The 18,933-nt window shown below is 39.6% G+C and overlaps 1 protein-coding gene across 2 annotated transcripts in view; it reads left to right on the forward strand.

Annotated features, from left to right (window-relative positions):
• Window positions 1–18,933, forward strand: part of SENP1 (SUMO specific peptidase 1) — a 51,913-nt gene that overhangs the window by 28,286 nt on the left and 4,694 nt on the right. For both annotated transcript variants that reach the window (XM_070410339.1, XM_070410340.1), the window contains 5 exons: window positions 3,752–3,790; window positions 5,253–5,337; window positions 5,570–5,725; window positions 6,905–7,036; window positions 17,599–17,802. In XM_070410339.1, coding sequence (XP_070266440.1) covers window positions 3,752–3,790; window positions 5,253–5,337; window positions 5,570–5,725; window positions 6,905–7,036; window positions 17,599–17,802 — 616 coding nt within the window. The remainder of the gene's footprint in view (window positions 1–3,751; window positions 3,791–5,252; window positions 5,338–5,569; window positions 5,726–6,904; window positions 7,037–17,598; window positions 17,803–18,933) is intronic.

Raw genomic sequence — 18,933 nt, forward strand, 5'->3', positions numbered from 1 at the left:
AAATTGGAGGTTACTCTCACAGGCTTGGTTGATTGGCTTTTTAGTCTTAATTTCCTACCAGCAGTGAAGATTTGCCCTTATTTCCCAGAATATGCCATGCCATTTCATGCCTCTATGTCTGGAATTCCCTTTCTATCCTTGTCCACTTGTTAAACTCTTACTTGGCTTTTTAAAACCTGATGGGGGTGTTATTTTTTCTCTGACTTCTCCAGGTAGCATTAGTGTATCCCTTGAGCACTTCTATCCCTGTACCTTGTTAGTTACTAACACCTTTGCATTTATCGCCCAGGGCCAATCATAGTACATAATGTGGGCACTTAGTAAATAAATCTTTGTTAAATAAATGAATTTCCCAGAAAGCCTGCAGTGCTATCTTGACTAGCTCAGGTATTTATCATCTTCATTTTGGTTTAATGTTTTGATTTATTAAAAGGCATTTTACAATAATAGAAAGAACAGCCTTTGGAATTGGACAGACATAGTTTCTAATCCTGGCTCTTCCAAGACAAATTATCCTTCTGGACCTCAATTTCCTTTTCTGTATAGTATGAGTAATAATTCCTTACTATCTATTATTGAGCTTTAATTAATAGAGCAGAGTTTTACATATAGAGCATTAAGAAGATGTTCAGTAAATAGTTGTAGTTATTATTATTGTATGCTTCAATTATATGAGGAACAATGTATAATTTACTCTTTGAAAAGTGAAGAGATTTTGCTTTTCCCCCTGAATTTTACTTTCCTAAGCCAGGAGATACCTCGATCCATTGAAGAGAAGTGCTTGTCTTACACTATTCATTTATTTAATAAATACTGAGTGCCTGCGGTGTCCCAGGCACTATTCTTGGTGCAGAGGATATAGTAATAAATTCAAAAGACAAATTTTGTCCACATCAAATTTATGTTCTAATATGGAAGTGGACAAATTTGAATAGCATAAACCAGTGCTATGCAGTTCTGTGTGATTCTTGTCAACTTTTTATATTGTGCAATATATGTGTTCTCACGTTTTTAGTATCATACACTAAGTAGCCCCTCGCTGCTGCCACAGATCTCTGTGGCTCTCTGTGTTGGTTGTTATGTCAGTTGTTCACTGCACACCTCCTCTTATGTTCTACCTTTATTAACCTCAGTGATGGTGGAGAGGCAATAGAATAGCATTTTCATTGCCAAACCCCAGCCTAAGGATGATTAGGAATACTAATTCTCAAGAATTAGGCTAAGAAGCAAGGCATACCCTCTGAGCCCATGCTCTTGCCTTAACTAGGACAGATTGTAGAGATTTAAGAACTGAAAGGGACTCTAATCTCCAGAATTTACAAGTCCTAAAACTAAGTCTCATAGAAATGACTTGCGCAAAATCACAAAATGTAATTAGGGACAGCTCTAGGAGTTCCAGGTCTCTAACTCCCAGCTTGTTTATTTGTTCTACGTATCTAAAAGTTTTCTTTGGAAAAGAGTTTACTCTTCCATTTGTGTCTGTGAGAGGTCCTTCAGTTAGGGCTTGGTAAGGAGATGAAGTTTGAGAAGAGCAAGACCTAGGACTTACAGTTAACATGGCTGTGACTCTGCTAAGCATTATTCACTCAGGTTGTCAGCAAGAGCTGCATCAAATAGATTTGATCTCTCATGTTTGGAATGGAGTTGTGTTGCTGATTCTTTGTTTTGGTTTATTCATTGACTCATTAGCTGTTTCATTTGGATTGTTCTGTGGGTGGGGAATTTCAGTGTCTACTTTGATTTGGTTGAAAATATATATATATATATGATTTGTTGTTGTTCCAAATATACTTTTTTAAAATGTCAAGCCGCTCCCCCCTCCCCCAATTATGGTTGACATTCAATATTATATTAGCTTCAGGTGTACAGCATAGTGGTTAGACATTTATTTAACTTATGAAGTGTTCCCCCCAATAAGTCTAGTACCCCCTTGACACCATACATAGTTATTACAATATTATTGACTATATTCCCTATGTTGTACTTTACACCCCATGCCTGTTTTGTAATTGCCAATTTGTACTTCTTAATCCTTTCACCTTTCACCCATCCTCTTAGTCCCACCTTCCCTTCTGGCAACCATCAGTTTGTTTTCTGTATCTATGAGTTTGTTTTTGTTTTGTTTGTTTGTTGGTTGAATATATTTTGATTCAAGTGGACAGGCAAGAAGTCTAAGAACCCTTAAGATTTGACTAAATTATTAATAAATCTGTCAATCTGAACCATTTGGGAAGAGTAACATTCTAGCTTAATGTATTATCTTGACAAGTGATGTACTCTTTCACATAATGTTGGTCTCATGCAAGTAAGGAGCTATGCTAAACTTAGTTTCTCTGCTGAACTTTGGGTCATCTTTTTAACTATAGTACAGGTGTAGAAGAAAATAGAAAAGTAAAAACAATAACATGACAATTACATTCAGAAGGGTTTCTTGGCTTCAAGAGTGTCCAAATACAAAAGCAGTTTTGCTGAAATCAGTGGGATGCAGCACAAGAGAGGTAGCTTTGCATGTCATAATATCTACTGATGCAAAACCCAGAGCTGGACCAAGAACATGAGTCATAAAGTTTCTCAGGCATGAAGGAAACCTGTTCTATTGGATCTGACCTCATCTGTTTGGGAAGTCCTCTTCACTCATGCCGAGGGACAGGACACATTTGTCAGGCATGTTACTGCTATGTTCTTGCTTAGAAGAGCTGCATTTTATGAAAATGTGCCTGAATATCATATTGATGCTCATGAATAAAAGCAGGGACATAACCTAATCTCCTATCTGCAAGTTCAAAAACTCACCCTTATTCAGTAGTGAGTAGCTGTGGAGCTAGTTCATAAGAGGTAATTGTTAAATTTCAAGGAATTTTGAGAGCTAGTTATTAAACACAACCACTATTTCAAAATGTAATTATATAAACTTGCAGTTACATAAATTATATTGGAAACAAAGGTAATAAGTATTCAAAAGTCATCATTTCCTACTCATTTTACTATTATCCATCTAAGGTTATTGGCATGTATCATATCTGTATGGTGGAAATACTATAGAATGATGTGCTATTGCATACCTCTTCCCAATTCCACATTCATTGATGTCATTTTGGTAGGTTGAAGTGGGCCATGGTGGGAGCATTTACATCTTGGAAAATTCCCACACCACAAATCAGTGCTTGACTTACTATTTTGTTGATGGACTAGCCTTAAAGTGATGGAGAAAATGTCAATAATGCCAGTTAAAAGTGTGTCATGTTTGCAGTGATTACATTGTGAATAGTACAAAAGATTGAAGATAAATTCTACCATTACTTAAAAACTATTATCTGATTTAACAAAGAAACTGCTCACATTATTATTGACAAATACTGAAGTTACGATGTGTCCTTGTTACTTTCATCTTACCTGTTAACATAAATGAAACTATCAACCACCATGCATGTTGGACCTATCTATACTCATTTGTCAATTGCCACCACAAAGTTGCTATGGATACAGAAGTTTGACAGAAATCAAGGAATGCATTCTGTAAGAATCAGTTATCATGCAATCAGTAAAGTGTATTTTATTATGAAAAATGTATGCAAATGACTCATTTATATTTCTTTAGTTCCCAATTACAATTTTATGTAATTTAGTCCTTGTATTTATTCAATACTTGTAAAGCATTCTTGTAAATTATTTAAATGATTGGTTTTTCTGTTGACAATATTTGAATTTTCTCATAAGCCTCCTGCTCATATTTTTCTTTTCCCACCCATAGTCCTACTTTTTTCCAGGCAGAGTTGTGGATCAAAGAATTGTAAGTTATTATTTTTGGTATCATTTTTTTCTTCTCCATCACTTCCTAATTTTAGTTAGAAGAAATCGATTAGCCAATCATCCTACCTATGTTTAATCAGTAAAAACTCCCTATTTATAGCTATTTATTAAACAACTTTTAAGTTTTGGGTGTTTTTAATTCTATTGGGACATTTCTATGTTCATGTTTATTAAATTTACTAGTGGCCTGGTGCATGAAATTCATGCACTCGTGGGGGGGTGTCCTTCAGCTCTCATGCAGTCTGGGAGCCCTCGGGGGATGTCTGACTGACTGCTTAGGCCCGCTTCCTGCGGGGAGTTGGCCTAAGCTGTCAGTCAGATGGCCTAAGCTGTCAGTCGGACATCCTTAGCACTGCTGCGGAGGTGGGAGAGGCTCCCGCCACCGCCGCTGCGCTCGCCAGCTGTGAGCCTGGCTTCTGTCTGAGCAGTGCTCCCCTGTGGGAGTGCACTGACCACCAGGGGACAGCTCCTGCATTGATCGTATGCTCCCTGGTGGTCAGTGTGCCTCATTGCGTCGGGTGGTTCCATGGTTCTGTTGATTTGTATATTTGCCTTTTATGATATAGGATAATAGTTGAAGTTAACTTGAATTGGAAAAATATTTCAAAATTAGCAATTATATAGAAAGGAAAATAAATGCCCTTATTTTCACATGGATAAAACTAATTTATTGACTAATTTCTATTTCTGGAGTTTGCAAAATCACTAAAAGCTTTTAGTTTCCAGTTTTAAGAACTCACTTTAAGTTATCCAAACCCCCTAGTGTTGATTTTCTTAAAAAAACAAAAAACAAAAAAAACCCATATTTTTTTCTTTTGGTTCATAAATACAATATTTGAATTAAAACCTCAATGACATTTTGTATTATTTTCTCCTTTGGGGTTCAGTCTCATTTTTGGGTTTCCAAAATAAAGCTTAATTTTCTCCATGATCTTAGAAGCATGTTGTTTATTTTTTTAAATATATTTTTTATTGATTTCAGAGAGGAAGGGAGAGGGAGAGAGAGATAGAAACATCAATGAGAGAGAATCATTGATCGGATGTCTCCTACACACCCCCTACTGGGGATCAAGTCCGCAACCCAGGCATGTGCCCTGACCGGGAATTGAATTGTGACCTCCTGGTTCTTAGATCAATGCTCAACCACTGAGCAACACCGGCTGGGCTTACAAACATGTTTTTAGAAAAAGACTACACATTTACAAATATCTGCAAAAGCCACCTGTTCATATTTGGCAACAAACTAATAATTTTCATTATTTTAATAAAAACAGTAGGAAAATTTGAATAATACCATGTGGTTTCACTTATAGTGATAAGTTAGTGTCAGGATTTTAGACTGTGTGTATGAGGGTTTCATATTTAATGCTCACTGTACATCAACAGTGGGCTGATATTAAGAGAGTGGTCTGCATTTGTGTCACATTTCTTTTCACTTCTAGAACTAGTGTTTATGATTCTCGAGCACGGGAAAGATGGCGCCAGATTGAAGAGCAAAAAGCACTGGCATTACAGCTTCAAAACCAGGTAAAAAGAATTGGGATAAGATTATAAGTAAATAGCATATCCAAATTGAAACTAATTTGAAAGGTTATCTGTATTTAGGGGTCAAAGCTGTTGTAATTGCAAAATAGTATGGTACCATAGCATTGTGTGATAAATGCTAAATGTTCTTGGTCTATTCAGCTAGTACTAATCAGTTTACATAGAGAGATAGTATATTTCTGTATTCCACTTATTCTGAAGTTCTGTCTTTCAGAGATTGCAGGAACAGGAACATTCAGTACATGATTCAGTAGAACTGCGTCTTCGTGTACCTCTTGAAAAGGAGATCCCTGTCACAATTGCCCAAGAAACAGAAAAAAAAGGTCGTAAATTAACTGATAGTGAAGATGAATTTCCTGAAATCACAGAGGTAAATTATATAATTCCTGTACTAGCAAGTGTTGTATTTAGAAAGAGTTCTCTGGACAAGTTTAAAACATAAATGTAATAGAGCATGTGGTATTTAAATTGTATTGCATATGCCAGAGGGGAGGAGAGTTGGGGGACTGGGTGAAAAATGTGAAGGTATTAAGAAGTATAAGTTGGTGGTTACAAAATAGTCAAGGGGAAGTAAAGCACAACAGAGGGAACATAGTCAATGATAGTGTAATAACTGGGTATGGTGCCAGGTGGGTACTAGACTTATGGTGGGAGGATTCATAAATTATATAAATGTCTAACCACTGTGCTGTACACCTGAAATTAATACAAAATAATATTGAATGTAAGCTGTAATTGAAAAATAAGATTTTAAAAAATGAAAAAATTGTATTGCATACTTGTGCTTTCATTTGTATTACAGCCCAGTATTGGCTTTATTTTTAAATGATTATTGCACATTGAGGAAAGAATTATGGGTGGCTTTTAGCAACTTCAGTGAAAAAGCATTTAATAAATTTATGTTTCATTTCATGTAGAGTAAGCTGAGGCTTACATTTTTTTATAAGTAATAAAAACTCAGTATAAAATTTAGAAAATACATAGTCTGTGTACATTTTAAAGTAATCTGTTCCTTAATCTAGCCTACTGTTTGAGAAACTCACATAGCTGGTGAGTATAATACATGTTTTATAGTTGTATTGGATTCCATGTTTTACATTAAAAAAGAACAAACAAAAAATCCAGGAAAATGTTTCTACAAGAAACTACCTTTAAAGAAATGACATAAAATAAGAGAGACTACCTTTACTTAGCTCTTCCTACCTTTGGGGAAATATTCTATTTCTCAGAAAATTGTTTGGATCAAAAATATAATTAGATCTTCTCATAGACTTAGAATACTTTTCATAGACTTATGAAATACTGTATTTCATAGCAGGAATAAAATGAAACAAGGGTCTGAACTGTTGTGCTGAAAAAGAGAGGGGGAGGACAAGGTGAGGTAGAAGGAAGTAATCAGAGAGATTACTACTGGAAGGAATAGAAACCAAAATGTTAAAAGTAAACAGTTGATTAATGATAAATTGTCTGGGGATAGTGTGGACTTAGAAGAAATCTAGTGTATCTGAAGCCATGTATGCTTAATCTCTGACACCTCTTGCTTCTCTAGGAAATGGAGAAAGAGATAAAGAATGTATTTCGTAATGGGAACCAGGATGAAGTTCTGAGTGAAGCATTCCGTTTGACCATTACACGAAAAGATATTCAAACTCTAAACCATCTGAATTGGCTCAATGATGAGGTAATCTTGCACCTGATTTTATGTTCAAACTAGAGGCCACTGTATGAGATTCGCAGTCCCTCTCACAGTCCGGGACCCCTTGGGGGATGTCCGCAGGCCAGCTTAGGCCCAATCCCTCGTAAGCGGCAGTCAGACATCCCTCTCGCAGTCCAGGGCTCTCGCAGTCCTGGACAGCATGCTCCTTACGGCCTGCCTGCAGCGAAGATGGGAGAGGCTCCCGCCACTGCCACTGCGCTTGCCAGCCATGAGCCCAGCTTCTGGCTCAGCCGCACTCCCCCTGTACGAGTGCACTGACCACCAGGGGGCAGCTCCTGTGCTGAGCGTCTGCCCCCTTGTGGTCAGTGCGCATCATAGCAACTGGTCATTTCCCTGTTTGGTTGATTTGCATATTATACTTTTATTATATAGGATAGTAAGTGGAAATTAAATCAAAGCATTATCACACTGTTTGAGTCTCAAAGTTTGGTCCTTGGATGACCTGGATCAGAATCAACTGTCACAATTCTCAGTTCTCCTGAATAAGTATGAAGCAGTGTGGTAGAGATATGCATTTAAAAAAAAATCTCAGATGATTTTTATGTACTTTAAAGTCTGAGAAGTGCTCATTTACCTTTTTATATATTGACAGTTTGTACACTGAGGGAGAGGACATTCACTCATTCATATTGTTTCTGTCTTTAAGGCAGCTCACATCTTCAGAGAAAATACTTAATAGCTGACTATGTTGTAGCATGAAGGAATGGTTTCCATCTGGAATTCATTGCTACTTCCCCTTCTATCTCTACTTGTTTTTTGTCACTGAGGTTATTATATATAAGCTTTCCAAAATGGCCTATTTTTAAAACTGACATTTTTTAAAAAGTTATATTATTAAATATTTGATATATTGGTTTAAAAAAAGTTATGGCTCTCAGCTTTTGAGAGTTCAGATTATTTTAAGTAAATATATTACATTATAGTCTTTATTTTTTTTTTTATTAAATCTTTATTGTTCAGATTACATTTGTTCCTCTTTCCCCCCCCCCCATAACTCCCCTCCTCCCAGTTCCCGCCCCACCCTCTGCCCTCACTCCCCACCCACTGTCCTCATCCATAGGTGCACGATTTTTGTCCAGTCTCTTCCCGCATCTCCCATTCCCCTTTCCCCCTCAAGAATAGTCAGTCCATTCCCTTTCTATGTCCCTGATTCATTATAATCACCAGTTCATTCTGTGCATCAGATTATTTATTCACATGATTCTTAGATTCACTTGTTGATAGATGCATGTTTGTTGTTCACAATTTGTACCTTTACCTTTTTCTTCTTCCTCTTCTTAAAGGGTACCATTCAGCATTTCGTCTAATACTGGTTTGGTGGTGATGAACTCCTTTAGCTTTTCCTTATCTGTGAAGCTCTTTATCTGACCTTCAGTTCTGAATGATAGCTTTGCTGGATAAAGTAATCTTGGTTGTAGGTTCTTGGTATTCAGTACTTTGAATATTTCTTGCCATTCCCTTCTGGCCTGCAAAGTTTCTGTTGAGAAATCAGCTGACAGTCGTATGGGTATTCCCTTGTAGGTAATTGAGTCTCTTTCTCTTGCTGCTTTTAAGATTCTCTCTTTGTCTTTTGCTCTTGGCATTTTAACACTTGGATTGCGGGAAACGAGTTAAGTCGGCTCGCGTGAATTGCGCGTACTCCGCGGGAGCCGTCTTAACTCGGTTCATATAGATTTGCGGTGGAGTGCGGGAAACGTGTAAACTCGGGCCGATTGTAACTGCGTATTACCAAATATTTGTTTGTTTGCCGTTCACAAAGATACCTACCTGCGTATGCGAACCGTTTCATACCCATTGGGGTAATAGGTATCATAAAAATCCCTTGTAAGTAGAGAACACTTTATGGCGCTGGTCGAGTACAATACCGTTAGGGTACCAATGTATTGTTTTCTCATTTTATAACCGATATCCCTGGATATCTCACCATGCAAAGAGAATAGTTATTGAGAAATACTTCTTGTGTCCGGACGTCTTTAGTTTTGAGTTTTGTGAATATTATTACGTGTTTAAACTAACTCTGATTTTGCGCGGGAAACCTAAATAATTGCCCGCGCCATCTTATATTTTGGCGGGAAATTCACCCGACACCGTAGTGTTAATTATGATGTGTCTTGGTGTGGTCCTCTTTGGATTCCTTTTGTTTGGGGTTCTCTGCGCTTCTTGGACCTGAAAGTCCATTTCTTTAACCAGGCGGGGGAAGTTTTCTGCCATTATTTCTTCAAATAGGTTTTCAATATCTTGCTGTCTCTCATATTCTGGCACCCCTATAATTCTGATATTAGTCCGCTTGAAGCTGTCCCAGAGGCTCCTTACACTATCTTCGTATTTTCGGATTCTTTTTTCATTTTGCTTTTCTGGTTGGGTGTTTTTTGCTTCTTCGCATTTCAAATCTTTGGCTTGATTCTTGCGCTCCTCTGGTCTGCTATTGGGTATAATATTCTTTATTTCAGTCCGTGTATGCTTAATTTCTAGTTTCTTTATCGTAGCATCGAGGGTCTCATTAGTTTTCGTGAGGCTCTCCTCAAGTTTATTGCAAGCCCTCAAAATTGCGTTTTTTAGCTCTATAGCCTCCATTTCTGTCATTTTTTTTTTGTCTCCGCATTTTGTATGCTTTCTTGGTGCACACCCTTGTGGTCTTTGTGCGAAGTCTTGTTCTAGTTAAGCCTTGATTGTTGTAGTTAATACTAGAGGGATTTGACCACCAGGCCGACTGGCTGTGAGAATCAGCTGTGGGAAAACTTCTGTCCTCTGGGGAGGTGCTAATCTAGCCTTTGCCTGAGGCGATCCGGCAAATGGCTCTGCGCAGGGCTTGAGCGGGGCGGGTCGCACGGGATCTACAGGGCGGGCGGAGGGAGCAGTTATGGCTGCTCTCAGTCCCGTTCCCAGAGGCTCTGCTTCTCAGAACCCCGGCAACCACTGCAAACCTCGGAGAGAAAGCTGCCCTCACGTTCCAACTGATGCTAGACAATCCCACTTCTCCCGTTTGAGTCTGAGTCCCTAGAGACTCGCCCGGATCTGGAGCTCAGAGTCTGAGACTCCCTCCTGATTGAAAACGACAACCGCGCCCTCAGCCACCAGCCCGCTTTGCGCACGCACCTTTAAATTTTCCACACTGCGCCTCCTCTGAGCCTTGGAATGCTGTTGTCTTTCCTTCTAGTTGAAGAGTCTCTCAGCCAGCCTTCCTGTGGTTCTGGGTGATGTCCGTTCCGTCTTTTAGTTGTATTTTTGAAGTGGTTGTTTGCGGCAGCAGTCTCCGGTGTTTACCTATGCCGCCATCTTGGTCAGAACTCACATTATAGTCTTTAAACTGATCTGTCCTATTCCTATACCTGGAGGTGCTTGTTTTATTTCAGAAGGATATTTCATAGCAAAAGAAGAAAATAGTTTGCTTTTTTCCTAAGTCCCTGCCCCCTTTCTTAGGCTCACTAGCAGCATCCCTGACTGGTATTTTGGGGTATATTTAAGCTTCACAACTATGGAGGATTTTTAGATACTCAGAATAGAAAGCACTGGATAGTCACATACGTGTATCCTTGTCTTGTATACTAAGGACTTTCCAAATAATAATATTGGTTAACATCTATTGAGCATTTGTCTCATGTAGGCACTGTTCTAAGTGTTTTATGCTTTCTGCTCATGTAATGGCCACCACAACCCTTGAAGTTTATTATTTTATCATCTCTATTTGATAGATGAAGGAACAAAGTATAGAAAGATTAAGAAACTTGTGGGGTTATATGGCTAGTAAATATCAGAGCCAGGATTCAGACCTAAGCATATATCTACACTAATAAAAGACAAAGATGTTAATTGACCATACCTTCACCACGCCTATCAGCCAATCAGAAGAGTATGCAAATTAACCCAACAAAGATGGCCGTTAAATTTGCATACTGCAGGCGGGGCGGCACAGTGCGATCCGCCCACCCCGCCGCCTGCCAGGCCTGCTGTCCATGTGCGCAGCCCAGCGGCCGGTGGAGTGGGACGCGGCGAATCACCATCCGCCCCACCGCCTGCCGGGCCTGCCGTGTGTTGCGGGCAGTGGGGCAGGGTGGCACGGCAGAGGGCCTGCCATCTGCGACCCAGCATGGGATCTGGGCCTGCCATCTGCCACCCGGGGAGTGGGCCTAAGCCAGCAGGTGGTTATCTCCCGAGGGGTCCCAGACTGTGAGAGGGCACAGGTCAGGCTGAGGGACACCCCCCTCCACCAGTGCACAAATTTTTGTGCACCGAGCCTCTAGTTATATCATATTGCCTCAGAATCTTAAATTGGATCCTGTTTTAGGATTAGATGTATGGAGTTTGAGAGCCATATGTCATGCCCAGCATGTTAATTTTTTTCTGGAGCCAGCTGGACTGGCCCTTTTCTCTTTGCCTCTGTGAATTTATAAGATACAAATTTTCATCAATTTCTGAATAATATCTTTGACCAAGAATAGTAAGGAATGTATGGTTTGATACTGCTTTGCAGTGGTTCTCAACCTGTGGGTCGCGACCCCTGAAAATACATCCTGCATATCAGATATTTACATTACAATTCATAACAGTAGTAAAATTATGAAGTTATGAAGTAGCAACGAAAATAATTTTATGGTTGGGGGTCACCACAACATGTGGAACTGTATTAAAGGGTCACGGCATTAGGAAGGTTGAGAACCACTGCTTTATGGGCTTTAGGGAAAACCACCTTTGCTTCTTTTAAAAAATATATATATATTTTTTATTGATTTCAGAGAGGAAGGGAGAGAGAGAGAGAGAGATAGAAACATCAGTGATGAGAGAGAATCATTGATCATTGATTATGCTTTCTGCATGCCCCTTAATGGGGATTGAGCCCACAACCTGGGCATGTAGCCTGATCAGGAATGGAATCAGTGACAAACTTTTGGTTCATGGGTTGACGCTCAACCACTGAGCCACATGGGCCATGCCACCTTTGCTTCTTTTGGCTCAAAATAGTGATATTTAAACATTGAAACAAATAGAGAAGAAAAAAAGGCTTACCAGATCAAAAGGCAAAATGAAAATCAAGGACAGTCAAAAGTATCCACCAATTAAGTGTTTTTGATTTGGAGTCATTAACCTCTGGTCTCTTACCACTTTTTGCCTGCTACTGCTAACTGGGAAGGGGTCAGTTATTCTACAGGAATGTGACCTGTTTGTTGTAGATTATGCAAAACCTTCTAGGGGGCAGCAATGAGTAGGCTATGAGCTAAGTTCTTGCTATTTTACTATGGCAGTTACCTCAGTGAGGTCCCTTACAGAGGCAGCATTCACCAGGACATATTTTCCATTCCCTGGTCCCCTCAGAGGCTGGATTTTTAGCAAGCAAAGTTAATGGAAATTACATTATTTAGAAGCGATGAGGGGAAGGAAATATTCTTTGTCTACTTTATCTCTGTCAAGCCTACCTATAACTTGTAGGGAGTACTTGTCTTCTGAGTTCAGAATAATGGTAACCTTAAAAGCAGGTGCCAAGTCACATGTCCACAATGATGATGAGAACCATTTTAAAAAGCACCATTTTTTAAGTACCTTACTTCTCAGGCTTTCAAAGTTATTGCCTGTTAGAAACTAACATTCTGATGGGGAATTAGTAGGTTTTCTGAAGTATTTGTATTCATTTAAAAACTAGAGGCCTGGAGCACAAAATTCATGCACTAGGGGAGAGGGGGGCCCCTCAGCCTGGCCTGTGCTCTCTCACAGTCCGGGAGCCCCACAATTGATCACACCAAAGAGGTAGACCCTGCCCACCCAGCTGGGCTCCGTGATGGATCGCCCCAGCAGAGGGAGGCCCAGGCTACCTGCCACAGTGCCAATGGCCAGGTAGACTGGGACGAAGGAGGAGGCCCCATCCACCCATTGCAGGGTAGCCTGGGCCTCCCTCTTTGGGGCGATCATGGAGCCCCCCCCGACTTATCGATCGCCCTGGTGGCCTGGGCCTCCCCCTCTACGGCGATCATGGGGCAATGTTGGGGCCCCCCGACCAATCGCATCACACCTGCCTTGGCTGGCCTGGCGCCAGTGTTTGTCGTCGCATGGTCGACCAGGCCATCTGGATGGTCATTCTGCTGTTTGGTTGTTTGGTCAATTTGCATATTATGCTTTTATTATTATAGATACTTATTTCAGTTGTGAACTCTCAGTCTTCTTTTGCAAGATTTAATATCATTATAGTTTACTTATTTAAAGTATTTCTTATAGGACTAGTCCTTTTAATTAACCAAGGACTTATGTGGGTAATACGGAGAATTGTAATTACAGTTATCATGACTCCATAAAAATTGATATTGCCTACCTTTCTCTAAAACTTTAGCAAGTAATTATAATAATTTGTTGCTTGAATTTCCATGTGAGAAAAAAATGGGGCACATGTTCACAATGAGGAATGCAATACACAGAACTTTATGTGAAGTCTGCCTTTTTGGTTTTAATAATATTATTAGGTTAAATCTTAGGCATGAATGACCTTCTGACTCATGATATTCAGGTGTTGCTGCTTGGTTAGTCTTTTGGGCTTTGTGGTTGGCTAGGATAGGTTTAATTTAAAGATCAGAATAGTCCCAGGCCCCTGTTGCTCAGTCATTAGAGCAGTGATGGCGAACCTATGCGTGTCAGAGGTGACACATGAACTCATTTTTTTGGTTGATTTTTCTTTGTTAAATGGCATTTAAATATATAAAATAAATATCAAAAATATAAGTCTTTGTTTTACTATGGTTGCAAATATTAAAAAATTTCTGTATGTAACACGGCACCAGAGTTAAGTTAGGGTTTTTCAAAATGCTGACATGCGGAGCTCAAAAGGTTCGCCATCACTGCATTAGAGCATTGGCCCGCACACTGAAGGGTTGCAGGTTCGATCCTGGTCAAGGGCAAGTAACTGAATTGCAGGTCAATCCCCGGCCCCAAGTCGGGGTGTATGCGGAAGGCAACCAATTGATGTATCTGTCTTGCATCAATGTTTCTCTCTCCCCCCTCCCTCCCAATTCTCTCTCTCTTATATATATATTTCTTTTATTGATTTCAGTGAGGGGGAGAGGGAGAAACATCAATGAGAGAGAATCATTGATTGGCTGCCTTCTGCACACCCCCTACTGGGGATCGAGCCCACAACCCAGGCTTGTGCCTTTGGCCAGAATCGAACCCGGGACCCTTTGGTGCACAGGCCGACACTATCCACTGAGTCAAACCAGCTAGGACCCTCCCTCCCAACTCTTTAAAAATAAATGGAAAAAATAACCTTGGGTGAGGATTAATAAGAAAAATAAAATAAAAATCAGGATTGGAAGACCAAGGTGAAAAATCTAGGAGAGGTAAAGTAGGAAAAACAGCTTTGTTTCCCCTAAAAGTTATCTTGATCTCTGCTCAGGAACACTGTCATGCCCAGAACTTTTAGAACATTTTTTTCCTAAGCCAATTTGAGGGTTTCAGAATGTAACATTGGGAAGGGTTAAAAGTCAAGGTTTTACTGTTAGTGAGATGTTTTACTTCTAAATGCATGAGAAAACAATAGCTTGGCTGGTTTAGTGGGCAAAAAGGAAGATACAAATAGCAGTGGCCATTTATGTCATTGTGGTAACATACAGGAAAAGGATTGAGTTCTTAGTTTGAAAACATTGTAGGCTTTTCTTTTAAAGAGAAGCTTTTTTTCGGCTTTATCCTGGCTGCTCTTCAAATAAAATCACAAAGGAACAAGACACTATAAACAACCATCCACCCCCAAACAGGACTGCATAGACAAGCAGGCGCTCATGGCCAAGGCTGTGAAGGCAGCAGGAAGGGCAGCTCCTTGGGCAAGTGTGGGTCCCAGAAAGAGTGACAAGTGGACTAACACTGGCTGTCGTCCTCAGATGTTGATATATTGGCAAGACAAACAGTAGGCGCAGGGCTGATTTGCTACTTTTAGCCCCTTATTTCAAAGGCAATTGAAGATCTTCTGGAGCTAAGAGAGTCGTGTGTAGAAAGGCTCTCTCCATGGGAGGGGAGGAACCCTTGTCTTCACAAAATATAAGCAAATACTCTGACCATCACTACTTCTTTTTCATCTTAAGTACTGTGATCCCTTCTCTCATTTCTTTCTCCTTCATTTTCAGCCCTCCTCTGTGAGATGACATGTAGGGATTCTTTTTGTTCTCTAATTCCTAGCTTGTTTTTTTTGGTATGATTGTGTCTTGGCTGAACTATGGCAATTTTCTTCATTTGGACAGAGTAATAGCCGAAAAACCAAGGAGAGAAACTTGAATCTAAATTCTGCCTCAGATGTCAGATTATACATTTTCAGCTAATGGGAGGGAACATCGAGGCCACCACACTCCCTCCTACTGGGATTCAAGAGAAATGAAAAAGAACCCACATCACTTCTTAGAGCTAATTAATAAGCTGACTTTGGAGGAGGCCATTTCCCTCTCAGTGGAGAAATGTCGGTTGGAGGCAGAGCTAAAGCAGTGGAAGAGGGATTCTTAAAGGAAACAGGCGGTGTTAGGTATCCTTATTGCTAGGTCTTTGTTTCTGTTTGGAGGGGTTGGTCTGTAGTCCACTCTTTCAAAAGAAACACACACACACAAAAGAACCCCAAACAACTCAGGCAGTGTAAGCCCAGCTAAACTTCATTGGTCTGTAGCATTCTTTCCTCCTAAAAAATAGGATAGTCATATGTAGCTTGACATTCATTTATGTCATACTTTTTTACTTCAGGGTAATTATCCCAAAGGTCACAATTATGGGCATCTGGGGAAGAAATATCTCCATGGCTTTCATTTGCTTGGCTGTCCTTATCTCTGTCTGATTCCTTCCACCTTTCCCTTGAGTCGTTATTGCCTCAAATATGTAACTTGCCTGCCCCATAGAAGGTTGGCTTACAATGACTGGCAGGTCATCTTCCTATTCACTTCACCCCTTAGACTGAAGGATTTAGTGTCATAACATGGCTAATATTGTGGGGTGGGTAGAATGCCAGAGGAATCAGTCCCTTCTTGCTGGTTTTCTCTCATTAAATAATGTAGTTTATAGCCTAATTAGAGCCTAATCTGTGCTTGCTGGGCAGACCCTTCTGTGTTCCTGGCTGCCTTCATTCCTACAAGCATCATTAGCACCATTGTCCTTGGGGGCAGAATTATATAGGAAATCTAGATTGAGAAAGCTATAATCCTATTTGTGTCTCAATTCATTATCATTATTTAAAATAACTGAGTTCTAATTATCTATTGGGAATCACACTAGACAGAGAATTAGCCACAGTCTAAGCTCTCTCGGCCTGCTGGGCCCATTGCTCAGTCTTCAGAGATGTAGGCAGAACAGTGTCTTTCTTCAACCCTAGTCATCCCCTCTCCCTCATGCCTCCAGTTCTGCCTCATGGCAAGTGTGGTTTCTCTGCAACTGCCTAGGCATCCTCATCTATAGGCCCTTTCTCTAGTCCAGACCATGCTCTGGTGTGTTCCTGGCAGTGGTCCCTGCTGCCTGCCCGGTATGTAGGTGCCTACTGTTGGGCAGTAGCTCATTGCTCTGGCATCCTAATGTGTAAATATTTGTCAAAGGACCGGGGCATTTTCCCATTCCCCAAAAAGCATTCTGAAAAACATGCCTGTTTTCTTAGTCATATTTCCAAGCTGTGGATCAGTTAGCCCATTCATTCCTTGCAGTTGACAGACACTGGCCTGGCCTCATCTGACCACATAAAGTAAGTATGCAGTAACTTCTGGCCCAGTAACTTACAAGCTTTAGTACCAAGGAGCCCTGGACCTCAAGGAACCATAGACAACATAGTCACAATTAGAGAACACATTGCTTCATTAATAGAAAGAATCACATATTTCCTGTTCAAGTATTTTAATTTCTTTCATTCATACTTGACATTGAAGGCATAAATGGAATCAACAAAAATGAGAAAGCTAATCATACAGATTCTGGGGAGAACTTTACTCTTTGGTGTGTAACTGTACTTCCAGGTCTTATGTTATATTGGTTTTTATACTATATTCAAGTGTGCCTCTATAAAAGGTAACATTGCTCAACTACTGTCATTTTATAAGTGTTTTGTCCAGTATAATTGATGATTTATCCTGTTATTCAGGTCTGCTTGAAACCAAAACTGTTTGTCTCTGCAAGCTAGCTTAAAGGCTAAAAGACAATCTTTAGCATTGAACCAAAGTTTTCTATCTTTGTGTAAAAACAGGTGACCCACGTATAAGAACTGAACTGTTGGTCTTAGCCTTGTTAACAGATTTGACCCAATCCTATCTTCTGGCCAGCATCTGCCCATATGTATCCCCAACTCCATTATATTTATTTATATATATATATGACCTCAGCTTTTTGTTTTCACTGTTTATAACCACCTCACTGTTTATAGCCTCCCTTCTAGTCAGAATTCAATATAGGGACATGAGGCTGTTGCATGTTAAAGTCTTAATTGAGTTAATTAGGAAACAATAGCATATGTTGTACAATACAACACTGCTTTTCCTTCATATAACAATTATTATGAAAGGCCTGATATAATACATACATATAATTTCTTCCCACAGATCATCAATTTCTACATGAATATGCTGATGGAGCGAAGTAAAGAGAAGGGATTGCCAAGTGTACATGCATTTAATACCTTTTTTTTTACTAAGTTAAAAACAGCTGGTTACCAGGCTGTGAAACGCTGGACAAAGAAAGTGGATGTATTTTCTGTTGACATTCTTTTGGTGCCCATTCACCTGGGAGTGCACTGGTGTCTTGCTGTGAGTACTCACTTGTTTTTGGTAAAATTTTATTTTTATTTATTTATTTATTTTTTAAAAATATATTTTATTGATTTTTTACAGAGAGGAAGGAGAGAGATAGAGAGAGTTAGAAACATCGATGAGAGAGAAACATTGATCAGCTGCCTCTTGCACATCCCCCACCGGGGATGTGCCCGCAACCCAGGTACATGCCCTTGACCGGAATCGAACCCGGGACCTCTCAGTCCGCAGGCTGACGCTCTATCCACTGAGCCAAACCGGTTTCGGCTGTTTTTGGTAAAATTTTAAAAGAATTTATATAATTATAGAATACACAGAGAATAGTGAGTATTAGTTCTACTTCTTCACTGGATGATTGAGAGAACAGTAGTATTTAGTTGGCTAGAAATTGGATAGATCAATGAACTTTCTGTTAAGAGTGAGAGATACTTAGACTTTGAAGAAAGCTGTGGAATTTCCTTTTCTGGAAATATTTAAAAAGGAATTATAAGTCTAAGCAGCCTCAAGGCAAAAGCATGGGGAGAAAAAGTGACTTTTTAAATTTTTACACTCCCATTCTCTTTATTATGCAGAGCAATTCAGTAATTTCTGCACTGCATCTGTCTTTTCAGGCTCTGTCCCATCTTTTAAAAAGCTACATGTGTCTTTAAGGTATTTTCCTAAACAAAAAGAATTCCCTCCTGCAGAGGAATTTTTTTTTTTTAGTTTAATTTTTTATTTCCTTCACTTGTACTTAGATCATGCTTGACAATTTTGGAACTCTTTTTAAGGACATCAATAAACTACAAGGCAAGAGAATCAAAATAAAATTTAGCTCAATTTATCAAAACCTGTATAAAAAGTAACTTCCTAATGATGCTGCCAGTTGAGATCCCGTGGCTATTATTTTCTGCCTAATCATGACTTGGCCTTGCATACTTGGTAATTGAATATTTTTTATGACTCTGAGAACATGGCTTAGCGAATTAATGAAAGTATGAGAGTTATTTCACAGTCTTTTTTTGAATTACATTTTAAAAACATAAAGCCAAAGGAAATTCTCCAGGTAAAGAAATGACACCCATAATCTATTATCATCTTTCTGAAACTGTGGAAATGACTTCAGTGAACTTACATTCTCTGAAGAAC

The sequence above is a fragment of the Myotis yumanensis genome, unplaced genomic scaffold (assembly GCF_028538775.1).
Source record: "Myotis yumanensis isolate MYYU_CA2020_CCGP unplaced genomic scaffold, mMyoYum1.0.hap1 SCAF_3, whole genome shotgun sequence".
In the NCBI taxonomy this organism is placed as follows: domain Eukaryota; kingdom Metazoa; phylum Chordata; class Mammalia; order Chiroptera; family Vespertilionidae; genus Myotis; species Myotis yumanensis.